At 39.3% G+C, this 16,306-nt stretch overlaps 1 protein-coding gene across 6 annotated transcripts in view; it reads right to left on the bottom strand.

The window, feature by feature from the left end:
- The window catches only part of tpra (translocated promoter region a, nuclear basket protein), a 28,042-nt gene that overhangs the window by 4,521 nt on the left and 7,215 nt on the right, over positions 1-16,306 (bottom strand). For 4 of the 6 annotated variants that reach the window (XM_034310597.2, XM_034310593.2, XM_034310595.2 and 1 more), the window contains exons 12-41: positions 15,743-15,940; positions 15,243-15,350; positions 14,896-15,116; positions 14,325-14,485; positions 13,569-13,696; positions 13,131-13,279; positions 12,158-12,320; positions 11,360-11,494; positions 11,114-11,254; positions 10,284-10,449; positions 9,763-9,935; positions 9,125-9,277; positions 8,810-8,926; positions 7,912-8,115; positions 7,549-7,739; positions 7,284-7,431; positions 7,044-7,181; positions 6,204-6,335; positions 5,919-6,049; positions 5,342-5,552; positions 4,869-5,027; positions 3,971-4,169; positions 3,503-3,699; positions 3,138-3,211; positions 2,740-2,936; positions 2,147-2,389; positions 1,419-1,567; positions 1,010-1,090; positions 594-758; positions 258-383 (exon numbers count right to left, since the gene is read on the bottom strand). In XM_034310597.2, coding sequence (XP_034166488.2) covers positions 258-383; positions 594-758; positions 1,010-1,090; positions 1,419-1,567; positions 2,147-2,389; positions 2,740-2,936; positions 3,138-3,211; positions 3,503-3,699; positions 3,971-4,169; positions 4,869-5,027; positions 5,342-5,552; positions 5,919-6,049; positions 6,204-6,335; positions 7,044-7,181; positions 7,284-7,431; positions 7,549-7,739; positions 7,912-8,115; positions 8,810-8,926; positions 9,125-9,277; positions 9,763-9,935; positions 10,284-10,449; positions 11,114-11,254; positions 11,360-11,494; positions 12,158-12,320; positions 13,131-13,279; positions 13,569-13,696; positions 14,325-14,485; positions 14,896-15,116; positions 15,243-15,350; positions 15,743-15,940 — 4,758 coding nt within the window. The remainder of the gene's footprint in view (positions 1-257; positions 384-593; positions 759-1,009; positions 1,091-1,418; positions 1,568-2,146; positions 2,390-2,739; positions 2,937-3,137; positions 3,212-3,502; positions 3,700-3,970; positions 4,170-4,868; positions 5,028-5,341; positions 5,553-5,918; positions 6,050-6,203; positions 6,336-7,043; positions 7,182-7,283; positions 7,432-7,548; positions 7,740-7,911; positions 8,116-8,809; positions 8,927-9,124; positions 9,278-9,762; positions 9,936-10,283; positions 10,450-11,113; positions 11,255-11,359; positions 11,495-12,157; positions 12,321-13,130; positions 13,280-13,568; positions 13,697-14,324; positions 14,486-14,895; positions 15,117-15,242; positions 15,351-15,742; positions 15,941-16,306) is intronic. The other 2 variants (XM_034310594.2, XM_053239788.1) reach the window with 1 other exon arrangement.

Below are 16,306 nucleotides of genomic sequence, written 5' to 3'. Positions count from 1 at the left end.
ATAAATAAATAAATAAATAAAGCAAGCCTTTGTTTATGTTATAAACATTCTTTTGTGGAAAAAACACAGAATTTTGTGTAATGATTTAGGCATGCAGGGTGCAGTTATAGACTTCCACTGTTAGCAGCATTAGCCTTGTGCAACCCAATGCAAACTAAAAAACATCTGAAGCCAAACAAATTCCTTCTCTCCCTTCTATCAAAAAACAAATTAAAATCTGTGCTAAACTTTTTTAAATAACATGTAACGTGGTGTACCTCTGTGTCCTCGCCCTCAAATGGCTCATTGACATCTCCACTGCCTTCGTTACTCTCCTCTCCCTCCGCCATCGCTCCCTCCTCGTCTTCATCCTCCTCCTCATCCTCCTCTTCCTCTCCATACTGCTGAAGGAGGGACAGGATAAACAGAAAGATGTCAGAAACATCCAAAATTTAAACATCAGAGAACACTTCTCCAGTTCATCAAATATGAATTACTACAGATGAATAGGTTTTAAAACAGATATTTGTTAATAAGGCATGGAGAATGTTGATATTAAACACAAGCATAGAGTAGCACAAACTACTCTGTAAGCTTCCTGCCAAGTGTCTGACCTGTCCAGCCTCTGCTACACCCCCCTCTTCCTCACTGTTGCTGTCTGTCTCGATGACGATGACATCGTGCCTGTGCTCGTAGGTTGATTCTTGAGACTCGCTCACTTGATCCAAGGGAACAGACTGAGACAGGGTCTCTTCTACACCTAATACACTGTAGCCCTCCTGTAAGACACAAACATACACACAGAAAAACTCAGGTTTTTTTCCTGATATGTATACAAGTTAAAATAAAAATAGAAGCCTCCTAGTTAGGCAGCATTTGTGTGCTCTTACAATAAAATCTTTTTCTGAAGGCACAGAGGTTCCTTATTCAATTTTATTTTATTTTAACAAAAGATATTGTTTTCATTTATTTTATTTACAGAAATCTGGATGTTCAGGCACTCATTTGCAGAAAATGTAGCAGGATTTACCTCACTAGCATCTGGGGCTTCCAGTGTAACTTCCGGAGCTTCAGCTTCTGCATCGTTGCTATCCTCAGTGCCGATATCCTCCTGCACAGACAAAATAACCTTCTTAGACAGTGTTTTACCCAAAACTACTAGCTACTAAGAGAGCTACACTACATATGCAGCATCTAGTTCTTATTTCTGCTAGATATGTCTATAAACTCTCTTTGGGAAAACTTAGCAAACGTTGCAGTGTGTGTGTGTGTATATATATATATATATATATATATATATATATATATATATATATATATATATATATATATATATATATAAATCCTATTATAATCCATCTGTGTTACATAGTTGTGCTTAGCCACTCCGTACACAAAGACAGACATAAAATAAAAAATGTATTTCCTATGAAGCACACCTCCAGGCCGACTCTCTGGATGAAACGGATCTTCTTAGCCATAGGGGGGTCGTTAAGGTCATCTTGTGTGCTCTCTGTCACCTCAGTGGTGCTTTCTAGCTCCTCCTCTCGTACACGCTTCTGCAGAGATGAACCTGCACTCGCAGACACTAAAACACACAAATTGGACATGCACATCACACACTTTCTTACTGCAACTATAAAAAACACAAAAATATACAAAGTTGCTAATATATTGGTATAATGAGCAAGTAAAGATGCGCAATTATTCATCTTTTATTCATGATTATGATTTTTGGCTTTCTTAATTGATTACACATGATTGTACCCATCAAAACTGTTTCATGTAAGTTTAGCTAATTGGTTGATGTTTTACATCAGTTTTTATTTGAAATGTCATTCACGAAGTCGTAATTTAACCCAAAAGACAAATGTTTTCAAAATCCATGCAGTGCTTTAAGTTTTTTAATATTATATAGTTTTCTGTAGTACTTAACATCTACGTTGGTCTGCATCCTCGCTGAAAGGTCACATGACCAGATGCAAACTGTCTCTTGCACAGACAATGAGACACTTGAAGAATTCTTGCATACTGAGGCTCAAATAAGTAAAATTTTTAATTAATAATAATCAAAGTGGTGGAGGTGGTGCACTGTTTGGCCCTACCAGTGGCTGACTGATTTATGTACCATGAATAGTGGATAGAGCTCATTGTATTTTATATTCACCTGTGCCAAACACAGCAGTGGAGGTGGACGGTCTTTCCATCTGCGAGCTGTGCACTGCCTCCACCATGGGTGCTGCTGGCTCCTGACTGGCCTGCTGTTGGGTGGGCTGGACAAAGGCCGTGGCTTGGCTCTGCTGCAGTGTGATGATTGACTGAGTGCTCTGAACATTTGGGCTGGTGGAACGCACAGAGCCACTCCCAAACACAGTCACGTGTTCAACCGGAGCCTCAGACGGCTGCAGAGCTGTAGTGATTATGATAAATAAAGATTTAAAACAACCGATAGAATAGAGAAAGAGAGTGTGATTTAATTAAGCTAGGCTGTGTTTATAGTAGTTTTAGCTAAGGGATTTAGCTAAACAAAAACAAAGAGCAAAACTAAATAAAATGTCCCCATGCCCTCAAAAAATATCTTTTAACTGGTCACAATTTCTAAACTGCATATTCATACGTATCTGTAGATCCTGGCATTTTTATGAGGGTACATTTATAGAGGCTATTTTAATATTTTCTTAAGAAGAATTAACCAATGTTTATTCAAGGGCAACTTAAAGTAACGTTAACTGCAATGAAAACAGAGCTTAGGTTTCTCACCCTCCTGTGTCTCTGTCTGTGCTGTGGGCATGACTGTGGCAGTCGGAGTTGGTGTGGTAACCGGAGCAGGTGTTATCATTGGTCTGATGCTTGCTCTTGGTGTGGCCTTGCTGCCTTGAATGGATGAAGGTTTGCTGGCTGCTCCAGCTACAGGAGTGGGCTTGATGTTAGCTGTAGGTGGCTCACTGGTGCTAGCACTGTGGACCAATTAAAGAAGTTAAGATGCCATCATTATAATATTTCATTAATTAACATTACATGATGTAACTATTTACTTGCTTGTTTAGCTCTGTTTAGAAAGTGCCAAGGTTGGTTAAACTGATTTGACCATCTCAGTCGAAGATGTCTGCACAAATAAGCCCTAAAATTCTATAGCTCTCTAGTTCCTGAGTCATTACCTTCCTCTGTCAGCAGCAGGTGTGGGCTTCAGCGTGATCTGTCTGCTTTCAGATGGCCTCTGCTGCTCCTGAGCCTGCAAAAGAGTAGCAGGTTAGTTTTATGTTAATTTGTTTCATTCTGAAAACACACAGTCAAATCAACTGTGTAATTTAATTAAGCCTACAGATAAGCCACAGGAAAGTAACACAGAGTAATAATAAAACCAGACTGAACAGCTGAGACCTAAATAAAACAAAAATACCTGAATACACAATATGCAAGCAAAAGAATAATGGTTCATTTTAAAAAATGAAAGAAAAGGCACATCAGTGGGGATACTGCTAACCAGAGGAATGCTGTTGTCCTGGTCTTCAGTAAGACATACCTTGCTTGGTCCCTGATCCAGAGGCTCGTCTCGCTGTTCTCCATGTCTTTCCTGCTGCTCGCGCAGCTCCCTCAGCTCCCGCTCCTGACGGCTAAGCCGCCCTTCATACTGAGACTTCAGTGCGCTCATCCTCACCTCCAACTCCTCTCGCTGCTGCTTCAGCTCCTCATTCTCCTTAGTCAGCTTTTCTTTTGCACCTGGGTCACACACACACACACACACACACAATTGTGCTAAACTCAGTCAGAACCTACACACCATGTTTAATTTAACTAATTATCTTTGGGTGGTCAGTAATGGAGAAAATTCTTTCAAAGTAGCGAATGCATCACTATGTATGAGAAGTTACAATTGATATTTACTGGTCAAAGTTCACAAGAATATAAAACAGCTGAACTTTTTAACTGGAAAGAATAGAGCTTGTCTCATTTTCATAACTAGTATATTTGGAGTTTGTACTGCACTCACTGTTGAGTAGGCTGATCCTCTGCTTTGCTACCAAGATGGCTTTCCTGGTCTTCTCCTCTTTCTCAGAGTTCTGCTGTTTTAGCTGGTCCTCCTGACTGCTCTTCTCCTGAAGCTCTGTACGGAGACGTGTCAGCTCTGGTTGGATCTGAGCGAGTTGCTCCTGCAGACTCTTCACCTCAGCCTCCCTCTCCCCTGCTGCCTGCATGTCAATAACACAAACTCTGGCTTACACACAGTCACATGATACCACCTTTCTCTGTTTACACAACAATCACACGTCCACATAACCTCAAAAGACCTCTCATATACTCTTTACCTTCTGGGAAGAAAATCTTCTTAAGTTTTATCAAACTTATTTAACTTAAAAATAAAATCTACAGTTTCACTCCAGGTTAACCCCTGATGTAGCCGATCAGGTGAGACAAATGTGTGTACTTCTTTCGTTTTGCACTGGAGGTACAAGTCTAAAGGACTCAACAAGTAATTTAAGTCTCTCTCACCCATTATCTATATACAAGGCCAAATGACATCATAATGCACTTTAATTTTTAAACATTTTAATTGTAAAATAGGGCATTTACAAACTTAGGTCTGAAGTGGTACTATATTGTTATCCTCATTACTTCCAGCTTTCTCCTTTTGACAATTCCACCTTCAGAAACAGTGAAGTTTCATGCATGATTACAATATGTTCATGCATAAAGTAAAAAGTCATGAAATTTCCAGGTAACCAAAACACAGAATTGGACATGCACAGTTTAGAATTCATTCATGAGCTAGCTAATGAATATAGGATTTCTGGACAACTCTAAATAGTAAAATATTGAAGAGAAGGGGTGAGGAAAAAAAAATAAAAAAATTTAAGGTAAAATTGTAGGTAATATGATAAAGATGGTACCTTTTGCATGCTGTCCACTTGTCCCTCCAGGTCCGTGGCTCTACTCTGGGCCTGGTTCAGGGATGTTCTCAGGTTCTGGATCTCCTGCACTGAGGCCTGCTGTGCCTCTATCAGTGCTTCCTCCGCTTGTGCAGGTTTACCAGCTGATTCTGCAACCATCTGACACAGCAAAGCAGCACAAAAAGACAAGAGAAGTACAAGTAGATTAAATTTAAGATAACACACCTATTTACATCATCAGTTTTACAAAGTTTCTTCATTTCTAGTCAGACTTATATTTTCGTGCAGCTGATTACTACATGCAAATATAACAGGCAAAATAGAGTCCTCTCACTTCTTAAGTATTAGTTCTCGCTTATTTCCACTGTCAAATATTTGAGCTGTTCAGCTGATCAAAACATGCAGAAAAAAAAAGACAAGACAATACTTGTCGATGACAATAGACAGAAGGACCTGTCCCAACTCTAATGTACCTTGTCATGCTGGGCCTTAAGCTCCTCGTACTGGGTTTTGTACCGGCGGCCGATCTTCTTGACCTGTGTGATGGTTTTGATCTTCTCCTGGATGTCCAGAGTCTTGGCTTCCAGCTCCTTCTTCAGATTGTCTCTCTCTGTGGTGAGTTTTCCCACATTCTCCCTCAGGTTCTGACCCTGATTCTGTGATGCAGACACAGATGCGTTTGCCCTGCTCACACACACACACACACACACACAGAAATAAGTGATTACATAACTGTCATTAGGGCTATACAACATATCATTTATTGTCACCACAGAAAAGACCTTTACATTTATATGTAAAGTCACAAAAACTAGATTATGCAAATGGACCCTCTATCCAATTCCTAAATGTGTTATTCCAGGCTGTGGTCACTCTGACTAATTTCAGACACTCCAGCTGCCAACAATGCTAAACAAAGCAACTAAATGCTAACTAGCTTCATATTGGTTAATACTTCTAAATTTATCATTGACATTCAAGAAGGGAAAAAAAAAAGAAAAAAAAAAAAAAAAAGCTCAGACGTTGTCCAGCAATGGGGTCATTACTGACCTGGCCAGCTCGCTCTTCAGTTTGGCCGTCTCCTCTGTGAGCTGCTGGATGCGTTTGACTTGGGCCTCCTTCTCTGTTTGGAGCTTCTTACTTTCCTCCTGATTGCTATCTTTCTGCTGGCTCACCAGTTGCTGCACACACATACACACTCATCATTAACAATTACCATAACAACTGCTTCTCATATTCTCTTAAAAAGTACTCTTAAAACTAGAGCTACAGACCTGAGTATAGAGCTGCAATTTAAAAAAAAAAAAAAAAAAAAAAAAAAAAAGAGCTGCAGACCTGAGTGCGATTCTTCCAGCGTCTAACATCCTCCTCCAGAAGTCGCTTCTCGGCCTGCAGCATGCCATTCTGCTCACTCAGCTCAGCATTGCTCTCCTGCAGAGGCCTCATGTCCACCTCCAGCTTAACCATCTGAAAGAGAGAAATTTAGAAATTTAGAGCAAACATTTCTAACACTTGATATTTCAACTGATACTAAAAGGTGCTCTTGTCAAACCCTGTCCACTTTTTAACGTATAATTAAAAACAATTCAAACAGTAGTTCAGGTATAGACTTTCATGAGAAATGAACATACAGAAAAGATTTGCTGATGCAGCATGTATCCTTTGACTCAGAAACCAGGGAAACAGGAACTCAAATATGAGAATATGAACGTTTTCCTGAAAATATTTGGAGCGCAAGCTCTATAGTTTTTATTTCAATCCAGATTTAAAGTGTACACACCATTTATAGTTTTAAGGTCACTAAATGAGCCTTTCAAAAACTGTAGTAATTTTCAATATTTAATTGCAAGATTGTGTGATTAATTGTGTAGATTGTTCTAACCTACTCATAAAACAATTTATCTGGCTAACTGGAGACACAATACAATTTAAAATATTATGAAACAATAAAATAATGACCTCAGATAATGTTCACCTATATTGGGCAGCCATTAGTCAACCTTTTGCTCTCTGTTAATAAGCATTATCAGTGCAATTATTTCATGCTTATACTGTTAGTGTTTCTTCTGAGCTTTTAGATTGTAGTGTACGCAACATAGAGGCTTACAGAAGCACAGTAATGTTGCGGAATAAATGCTCGCCAGATACAAAAGTTTATAAGATGGGTGTCCTTGCCTTGGCCCGGTTCTGCTGCAGCTCCTGCTCCAACCGGTTCTTCTCCTCCTTCAGCATCTTGTTGGTCTCAGTCAAAGCATTCAAGCTCTCCAGCCTTTTCAGTTTGTCCTCCTGTTGAGCCATGGCCTTTGTAGTCATCTTTAAAGATAAAAATAAGCAGTATAAAGCAACTATGCACCATAAAACAATGATTGTTTATCATGTATTACTGTAGGATCTATCCATTTTGTGGCTTCTAACCTGTAGTTTGTCTCGCTCAGCTGTCAGGCAGTCCTGGACCTCCTTCAGCTCTTTCTCTAGGTGCTCCATGCGCTGCAGGTACCGTTGTGTTTCTACCTGAGCAACCTCAAACCGAGCCTCAGCTATCTCTTTTTCCCGACGCACAAACCTACAGATGATGCGAACCGTGTGTTACACATTTGGAATACACAGTTAAGATCAAGATATACTCCACACAGAATGAGAACAAGTCATGATGCCCTATAGGCCTAGGTAAGACATTCACCTGAGGATCTCAAGGATCTGCTCCTGAGTTTTGTCCTCCTCGTTAAAAGAAACGTTTAGAATGCCCTCACTGGCTGCCTGCTCCTGAACAGTGGCAGCCATTTTAACACTCAACTGTTCCATCTGTTCATGGAGCATTTTGTTCTGTTTCTGAAAGTCTTCTACACGCTGCTCCTGTTTCACCAGCTCCTCCTGAACACAACATTAACAGTCAATGTGTGAAATGGGGGACTGAGATTAAGATCACCTCACACAAATAAGGCCAGGAGTCAATAAAAGCACTTACAGAAACTAAAAAAACACTAATGAAGTCTAACAACATTCTTACTTCTAATAGGTTACACCCTTTTATCTCCATTATTACCTTTAGGCTTTTCTCTTGCTGCTCCCATTCCGTACGACCCTGTTGGAGCTCAACAGTGGCCTTTTGGACCTTCTCCTCCATCTCTCTGAGGCTCTTTGCTGCCTCTTGGGCCTGTTTCTTAGCAGCCTGTAAAGCCTCCACATCAGCAGCATGCAGCATAAGCTCCCGTTCATACTTATTCTGTGCCTCTATGGCCAGCTTAGCCTGGGGAAAAGATGACAAGAAGATTAGAAATACTAGAGCTGACTGTTGTACAGTCACAACCTGCCATTTGCTCATTGCATTTTTGCAGTCTGTTGATAACCGTACCATAACATCAAGAAGATGACACATTTTTTTGTTTTTCTACATGCGAACAAATCAGCTCAAAAATCTGTAAAAGACAGTGTTCACAAAAATGTAAAGTATCAAATAGAGAAAAGAAGAAAAAATGTAATTGTTGGCAAATTTTTAACTATGAGCTCTGTGTTACTGTGGTGATGCAGTTCAGTATTACAAATAGTGTCAATGGGACCTGCAGTACTCTCAGAAAATGGATAATGACTCAATTTATTGCAACATCCATATCATACCATCATATCACTCAGCCCTATTTACATATGAAAAATAAAATGTTGGTCAGTGACAGTAATGTGAATATTATAATAAATGTATGACTTCGATGCTTTCGGTTTATGTAGGATTAGATCATTTTAGTCGTTAGTTTGCTTTATGCATAAAGAGAAGCACCCTGAGCATAGCAATGTACAGTTAAGCATATTTTAAACATGATTATGATTTTTAGCTCTCTCATTTAATTACACCTAATTGACTGCAATATTGTTAATTTTTTTAATTGGTTTTCCCACACACAATATTAGTTAACGAAGTTAAATTGTGAGATTTTTAGTAGACCCACCTGCTGCTGGCTGTCCTGTGTGGCTTGTTGCTCTTTGGCTGCAGCGGATGTTGCTCTCTGTAGTGCATCTTGCAGCTCTGTCTGCATTTCTGTCAGACTATGTTTCAGCTCTTTTACCTACCACACAGCAGGAGACAAGAGACAAAACTAGATTTTTTTTTTTTTTTTTTTTAATCTGGACCAGTCATATATTTTGCACTGCTCCTCTTATTCTGAGACTCATGAGAGCTGCAACTAGGCGTGAAATTCAAACCATGAAAATGGGCCGGGTGTTGAAAAGCTACCACCGTAGTAAGTGAGATTCTGCTTTCTTACGTGTTTCTCTACATTCTCCACAGCCTTGAGCTTCTCCTCGTGCAGCTCCTGCTTCTCCCTTTCTGTCTCAGCCATCCGGTCCTCCAACTGCCTGTTAAGCTCCTGGGCCTCCTTCAGTTGGTTCTCTATGGATAAGCGCGCCTCTTCAAGTGCCTGAAGGGGACATAAGGCACAGGTGGAATGAACTTTAACAGAGCACATTTAAAAACATAAACAAAGGACCTAAAAACAACAACTAGGGGTCAATCTCAATATAGTTAGATTTGTTTAATAGTGGTTAGTTTAGCTGATTTCCCCAATTTTTCAAAGCCATCAATGTCATTTACTCCCCATCATTACCAAGAATATTAGATATAATTTTTCTTTTATTAGCTGCAGTAGTTCAACTCTTGTTATCCCTCATGTTGCATAGTGACTCCAAACTATGCTTTTCTGGCCATCCCAGCCACCAGTATTTTAAGTCCCTACTATCCGGGTTAAAAGCTAACCTTTCAGACACATTTGACTACCCATCATGACTGAATTGCCAGAGAGAGAGAGAGAGAGAGAGAGAACCTACTCAGATACTCAGATTTACAGACGTGACCTGCAAAAGATGCCTGAATAAGATGATATACCTAAAAAGCAGCCCGGCCCACCTGTTTATCCTTGCTGATGTAGTCTTCCAGGCTGAGGACCATGGTCCTGTATTCTTCTAGGTTGCTCTGTGCGCTCTTCAGGCGCTCCTGCAGATCTGAGTTCTGGTCCTCGGTTTGCTGCAGACGTGCACGCAACTCTTCCACCTCCTGTTCAGGAACACCAGGAGCTTCAGCTGGAGAGAGAACCAGAAACACATTATCTCGGCAATACAGTCATTGTAAAGTACTCAAAGCAACATGTTCCAGTGTCAGTTTGCTGTGAACAGCTTAAAAATGGCTCTGAACAACTATACACTTCTAGCTTGGAGAACATTTATGATCAAAAAACAAATTCATCATCATCTATATACATCAGATACATTGTCACAGAAATGACATGCAAAAGGACAGATACATGTTTTCTTATTACCATAAACTGCACTGTTCATATATGGCTCTTCATTTCTAAACAGTAATATTGAAAATCCCCTATACTGTTAACCTCTTTAATGGAAAAAAAAATTATTGGCAACAGCACCTACCGCTGGATGACGTTTTAACAGGCTGTTTGCCATTCTGATTCTCTGAGTTGTTCAGCTGCTGTCTCAGAGTGGAAACCTGCTGTTCAGTGCTCTTCAGAAGCTCCTTGGTCTTCTGGTGCAGAGCGTTCTGAGCTGCCAGCTGCTTCTTAGCCTCCACTAGCTGAACCTAACCATGACAAGACCATAAAAGAATTAAAACAAGCACTCTGGAGATATGTGTTTGGACATGTAAAAAAGGTAAATTTAAAATCAAAGAAACTAAAACTAAAGAAATATTAATAAGGAAAGACCATAACAGCTCTTTTCATTAAGACACCAAGGCTCAAGATCCAGAGGTTAGAACAATTCTTATGAACATAATGAAAATGGCCTAGAAACCACTCTGCACACTCATCCTCATACAGAAAACAAGAATTAATGAATATACATGAACATGCAAACTAGAAAGTATCCTTACTGTTGGTAATGTTAGCATGCTAGTTTACAGGAAGACAAGATTTCAGTACTGAAGTCACGTTCAGCCATTTATTATTTTATCATAATTTTGTTCTTCACTAATAATAGCTAAGTTTGTTAGCTAGCACATGGGTTCTGTTCATGCTGCTGTATTTTGCATGTCATATGGACCTCCATACTTTTTTAATCAGAAAATCTAAGGCAAAAATCTTTCCATTTTAAGTGGGGGAAAAACATGATTTTAGTGCTCTGGTAACAACTTTGACCCAGACAGTACTCTATATAATCAAAATCAGTCAAAATAAATTAACTGTTTCAAAAGAATGTGTTTGAGTACAAGTCTGTTAAAAGAAAAAAGTCAGAATGAAGCTTACATCTTGATTGCGCTCCACAGCGTGCCTCTGTTCTACCTCCTGTTCAACTCTCTTCTTCAGCTGAGCGATCTCCTTCTCCAGCTGCATAATCTGGTTAGCATAGCGCTGTCTGGTATCCGCCTCCGAGCGCTCCATCGTTAGCTAGAACATCAGTGAGCAGTGAGTGACCTTCATGGGTAACACAGGTAATGGGGCTTTACACAAAAAACACTAACACTGAGTTTATACATGTGATCAGAGTAGTACCTGGATGGACTTTAGGTTGGCGAGCAACAGGTTCTGTCCACGCTGCTCAGCCAGGATGGACTCCTTCTCCTGGTTAAGTCGGCTCTCCGCTTGCTTCAAAATGTCACGCTCCTTACGCAGGTTGTCACATCGCACCTAAAGAGTAAAAGAACACAAAAGTTCATCTACAAAGCAAAACAGAACTTCTTTCTGATTTTGTTAGATTTTTTTAAGATTGTCTCTTAATTCTGTATGGGAAAAACAGTGCCAAGCAGTACTTAAAAACTACACCTTATTCAAAATGTATTTAATCAGCCAAGACGTTTGGTGTCCGTTGATTTTATTAGGTTTACACAGCTAATTTCACTAACAAGAAAGAGAAACTTGTAGCCGCTAGTTTTGCATCATGCAAACTGCATGTCAAAATCAGACAAAAGCCTCAAAAGAAGCTGACTTGTTCAATATCTCAAACAGATTTGCTTGTGTGGTTTCTGTCACTATTTGACAATCTGGTAGCTATAAAAACTGACAAGCACTTTACAAAGTTAAAATCAGTAGTAGTTGTTTTTTTTTTTTTTAAATTACGAACATATTTAAATTTTTATTAAACTGTTAATGTACAAATGAAATTACAGAGCAAAAATGTGTCTTTTCAGGCAAGTATGTGACTATTTAGACATGCACAAGTTTCCCTTATTTGCTAGCTACATTAGCATTAAAAAATTTAGCTTAAACTAATTTAATTTTTGGCTGAAACTGCAGGCAAAACAGCAGCATCAAACACAAAAACATTAAACTGAACATGGCTCTCTGACACACCTCAACTACCGCTAGTTTCTCGTTGGCTTCCCTCAGATCCTGTGTCATGGTGTGAATGATCTGCTCATATTTCTGAGATGTGGCAGAGAGCTTCTGAATCTTCTCCCGTTGGGAGTTGATCTCTCTCCTGTAGCTGTTAAGACTTTCCTGAAGCATCTCATACCTGCCAGTCAGCACATTAAGCAATTAGTAATGTCATGTTAACCCTGAAAAAAGCAGTGAACATAGGAAAAAAAAACAACATTTGATTCATTTAGAACTATATTTATTGTAATACAATGGTTCTTAAGTTTAAAAAAGCTCTTGGGATGTCACCTGTCTGATACACAGGTGACAGCTGCACATTGCAGCAGCATACTGTAGTGTGAAGTCCTGAAAACTTATTGCAGCTGCCTGTACCTTGTGACAGTTGCCAAGCTACAGTAGCTGTTATAGTTAAGTGAAGGGGTTACTGAAGGGTCAACCGAGGCCTAGTCCACCCTAACAAGTCATTTTAAAAATGCTGCTTTAATGTTTTGGCTACACTAGCATTTTCAGACCATTTCCCAAAGGACGACAATAAAGAAAACGGCATGCTAGGCATACACACCTGGTGTCTGACCCATTAATTTTACGTCATTTACATTTCTTTTGACAAACATTCTTGCATGCCCCAGTGATGTTTGTATACTATACAAAGCAATCAAACATGAAATCAAAATACCCAATACAGAATAGCGCATTACAATAAGTTCCTCCATTTCAGAACTCACAATAATCATGCGTTTGTAAAAGATGTTTTCCCTAAATCACAGAGCAACACAAAAACAAAAACATTTTCATGCTGGTTGTCAAAATCGCTGTTTTAGCGTAGACGGAAAGGCAAAAGCAAGATTTGTTTTCGAATCTGCCTGCGTTAGTGTGGACTAGGCCCGAGGCATCAGACACAGACATTGTGTGCCTTCCTGATCACAGGAAGAGCAGCCCCACTCACCTCTTAGAGGCAAATTCAAGCTGAGAGGAGAGTTTGGCCTTCTGGGAGATTAGGTCAGACACCTGACCCTGCAGGCGTTCATTCTGCTCATTCAGAAGCTTGTCATTCTCTGCCTTCTCTTTCTTATAGGTTGCAAAGGCTTCATTTAGCTATGGGAAAGGAAGTGTAGAGTTTATTCATATGAAGGTGATCACAACAAACATCAACAAAACTGAACTTCACAATGTTAACATGTGACTCCAAGTCAGATTTTAGGAACTTCCCAACCTCAGTTTGTCACTTCTGTAGGTTAATACCTACTTGGAGTACTTCTTTCATGTTAACACTGACCTAATCAATATAGCCAAGCGTGTTCGAGTCATTATTAGCAAGATTATGCATTGCAATATTTAAAGGAAGGCTGTGAGTACAGCTTATGTGTAGAGCTGTGGGTCTGACCTGTTTGAAAGCCACTTTAGTCTGTATGGCCTGAGCCACCTCTGAAGCTACAGACTGGCTTGTAGTGGCTCGAGTGGGCGTGACCACAAGTTTGCTGGGAGTAGAGGACTCAGAGCCACCCTCTGAGCCTGGAACACCAAAAAAACACATCCACTTCCTTAAACTAAACATACAAAAACATTTCAACACAAAAGACTGCTGAATGTGCTGTAACTTTCAACAAGGTTAACCAGTAAGGTGAAAGGCTACAAAAGTAGACTCAAAGGTTAAAAGACTAATGGTGACACTTTGTAAACATTTTGTTTTCTGCTTCGACAACACACCAGGCTGTTGTTGTAGCAGAAGAACTAAGACAACGCAAAGCTGGCTGATAAAAGGATTCTTACATATTTTTACCAGAAAAAACATAACTTTTCCATAATTTCAAACTTAAAAGGTCTATGACCACATTTTTGCATAAATATTTTGAATAAATATGGCACAATAATGTAAACATAAAACATTTGTATTTTGTAAAAATCCAATATTTTGTATTCTTTTAATTATTTATTTATTTATTTATTTATTTTATTTTATTATTATTATTATGTTAAACAACAAAGCTGCTTTAAAGCGCAATGATAATACTGGGGCTAACATTTCTAGGTCTGGTAAAAGATATTTTAAGACTCTTCCAGGTTAAATTCAACCCGTTTGCTTGCTAATCAACCGTTTGCTTGTAGTTTTGTATCTTATTACATACTACAGTGAGCTCACCCTGTGGAGGAAGGTCGACCCCAGCCATCTGTAACAGGATGCGGTACATGTCTCTCTGCCTTATGGCCGAGTCAGCGACCTGCTTCTGCTGGTTCCTCTGCTCCTTCAAGAGCTCCAACTCCTTCTGTGCCTTCTCCAGCCTCTGCTCAAACTCTGTCTGCCTGCAAGTGTGTTATAAGCTATGAGCTATATTCAACAACAATATGAGCTATAATTCAACAATATGGTCATTTTTCAAATGAAACCTGATTGTGATAATGTCATTGAAAAACTGAAACAAAATTTAAATAAATACCCAATTAAAACTGTGTCACAAGGAATTATCTATATTCATTAGAAAATGCATGTAGAGCCTTTAGCTATAACTAGAAAAATATAGTCCCACAAAAAATATAAAAAACATTTGGATCTCAAATTGGAGTGTTATATTAAACATCCTGCAAAATCTGAGAGAAATATACACACATTGCTCAAACAGAAAGTTTGGTGAAGAGACTGATAGAAAAATGTAGTTTTCAGTGGAAGTGAACAGTAACATATTCAGTCTAGGTAGTTCAGTTGTGAAGAGTACCTAGCAATCTTTGCCTCAGTTGTGCTCTTCTCATGCTGCTCCTCCAGCTCTCGTATCTGGATTAGGAGGTTCTGGTTTTGCTGCTGGAGCTCCTCCACACTGCGGAAGGCCACCTGGCGTGGGCCTTGAACCTCAGAGCTGCTGCTTACAGCAGAGTTCACCTCCTCTCGCACCACTTTGGTCCCTCGCGCCTCCTCCAGCTCCACCAGCAACACACGCACCTGTCCCAGGTTACCATACGTTTGTGCATAAGAAATAGTTTTTCTATGTAGACTTTTTGTGGGTGTCAACTGATGCAACAGAAAAAAGTGCAGTAACGAAAACAATATGTAATCAGCCAACAGTACCTGCTGAGACAAGTCTGCTATCTGTTTCCTTGCCCTCTGATTCTCCTTCTCCAGCAACGAGTCTCGCTTATTCACCTCATTAGTTTCTTCCTGTAGTTTGTTCATGTCCTAGCAAAAAAATGTTAGCAGATGAACCTTCACCCAAAGTTTACACAAAAGCATGAATTTTCACTCATTTGACATGCTTTTACTAGAGCTTTATGAATTTTTTCATCCTTAATCAGGAAATACAAAGAGATTTCAATATTATCTTTATAGCAAATGATGGAATGTTGTTCCAAAATCATTAATAAACCATTAATAATAGATTAATACATTTAAAAATCATGACATGTTACATATTATATGTCTCAATTCAATTCAGGGTCTTTTAAGCACTCATTAAAAAAAAAAAAAAAAGTATTTCCTTTTCGTACACAGTTTAATAATTTAATAAAAACAGCTCTTGGTAGTAGACTCAAAACATTTGGAGCTATCTGCAAACATGTCCACTGACATACCTTCATGGCTTGCTCTAGTTTTAAGCTGAGGCTGTTCATGGACTTCTGCGTGTTCTCGTGCTCCTCCCTCTGCCTCTTCATTACGGATGTCTTACGCTCCAATTCTGATCTGACCTCATTCAGCGCCTTATTGATGCGCCGGTTCTCCAGCTTCTCCAGTTGCAGGTGGTCCTGAGCCTCCACAAATGCGTTATACAGCTAGCAGGGAGCAGATAACTGTTGGTCAATAATCACTCAGCAGTGTCCCAACTAACAGAATTCATGTAACGTTAGTTCTCTGACCAGAACAGCGGCCATTTTAAAGTGCCTATAGAATGGGGAGACTGTCACAATTTGATTCCGTTTGGTTTATTTTTATTTAGGTTATCTTTTATTTAGGTAGTCATGGTGGGACGTCTCAAGAGAGATCGCAAACCTAGTTCCAAAACAGCAGAAAAATATTACAGACCCCAGAAAGGGTAAAAATAATCTAGAAAATATTTATTATGATGTAAATGTACAGTAGTAAACATCCAAGCACATGATAAAATCATCATGTGAATCATTTCCAGGAAATTACAAACT

Source organism: Pangasianodon hypophthalmus, chromosome 14 (assembly GCF_027358585.1).
Source record: "Pangasianodon hypophthalmus isolate fPanHyp1 chromosome 14, fPanHyp1.pri, whole genome shotgun sequence".
Classification (NCBI taxonomy): domain Eukaryota; kingdom Metazoa; phylum Chordata; class Actinopteri; order Siluriformes; family Pangasiidae; genus Pangasianodon; species Pangasianodon hypophthalmus.
Note: the sequence above shows the minus strand (reverse complement) of the source record. Positions and strands in the feature narration are given on the sequence as shown.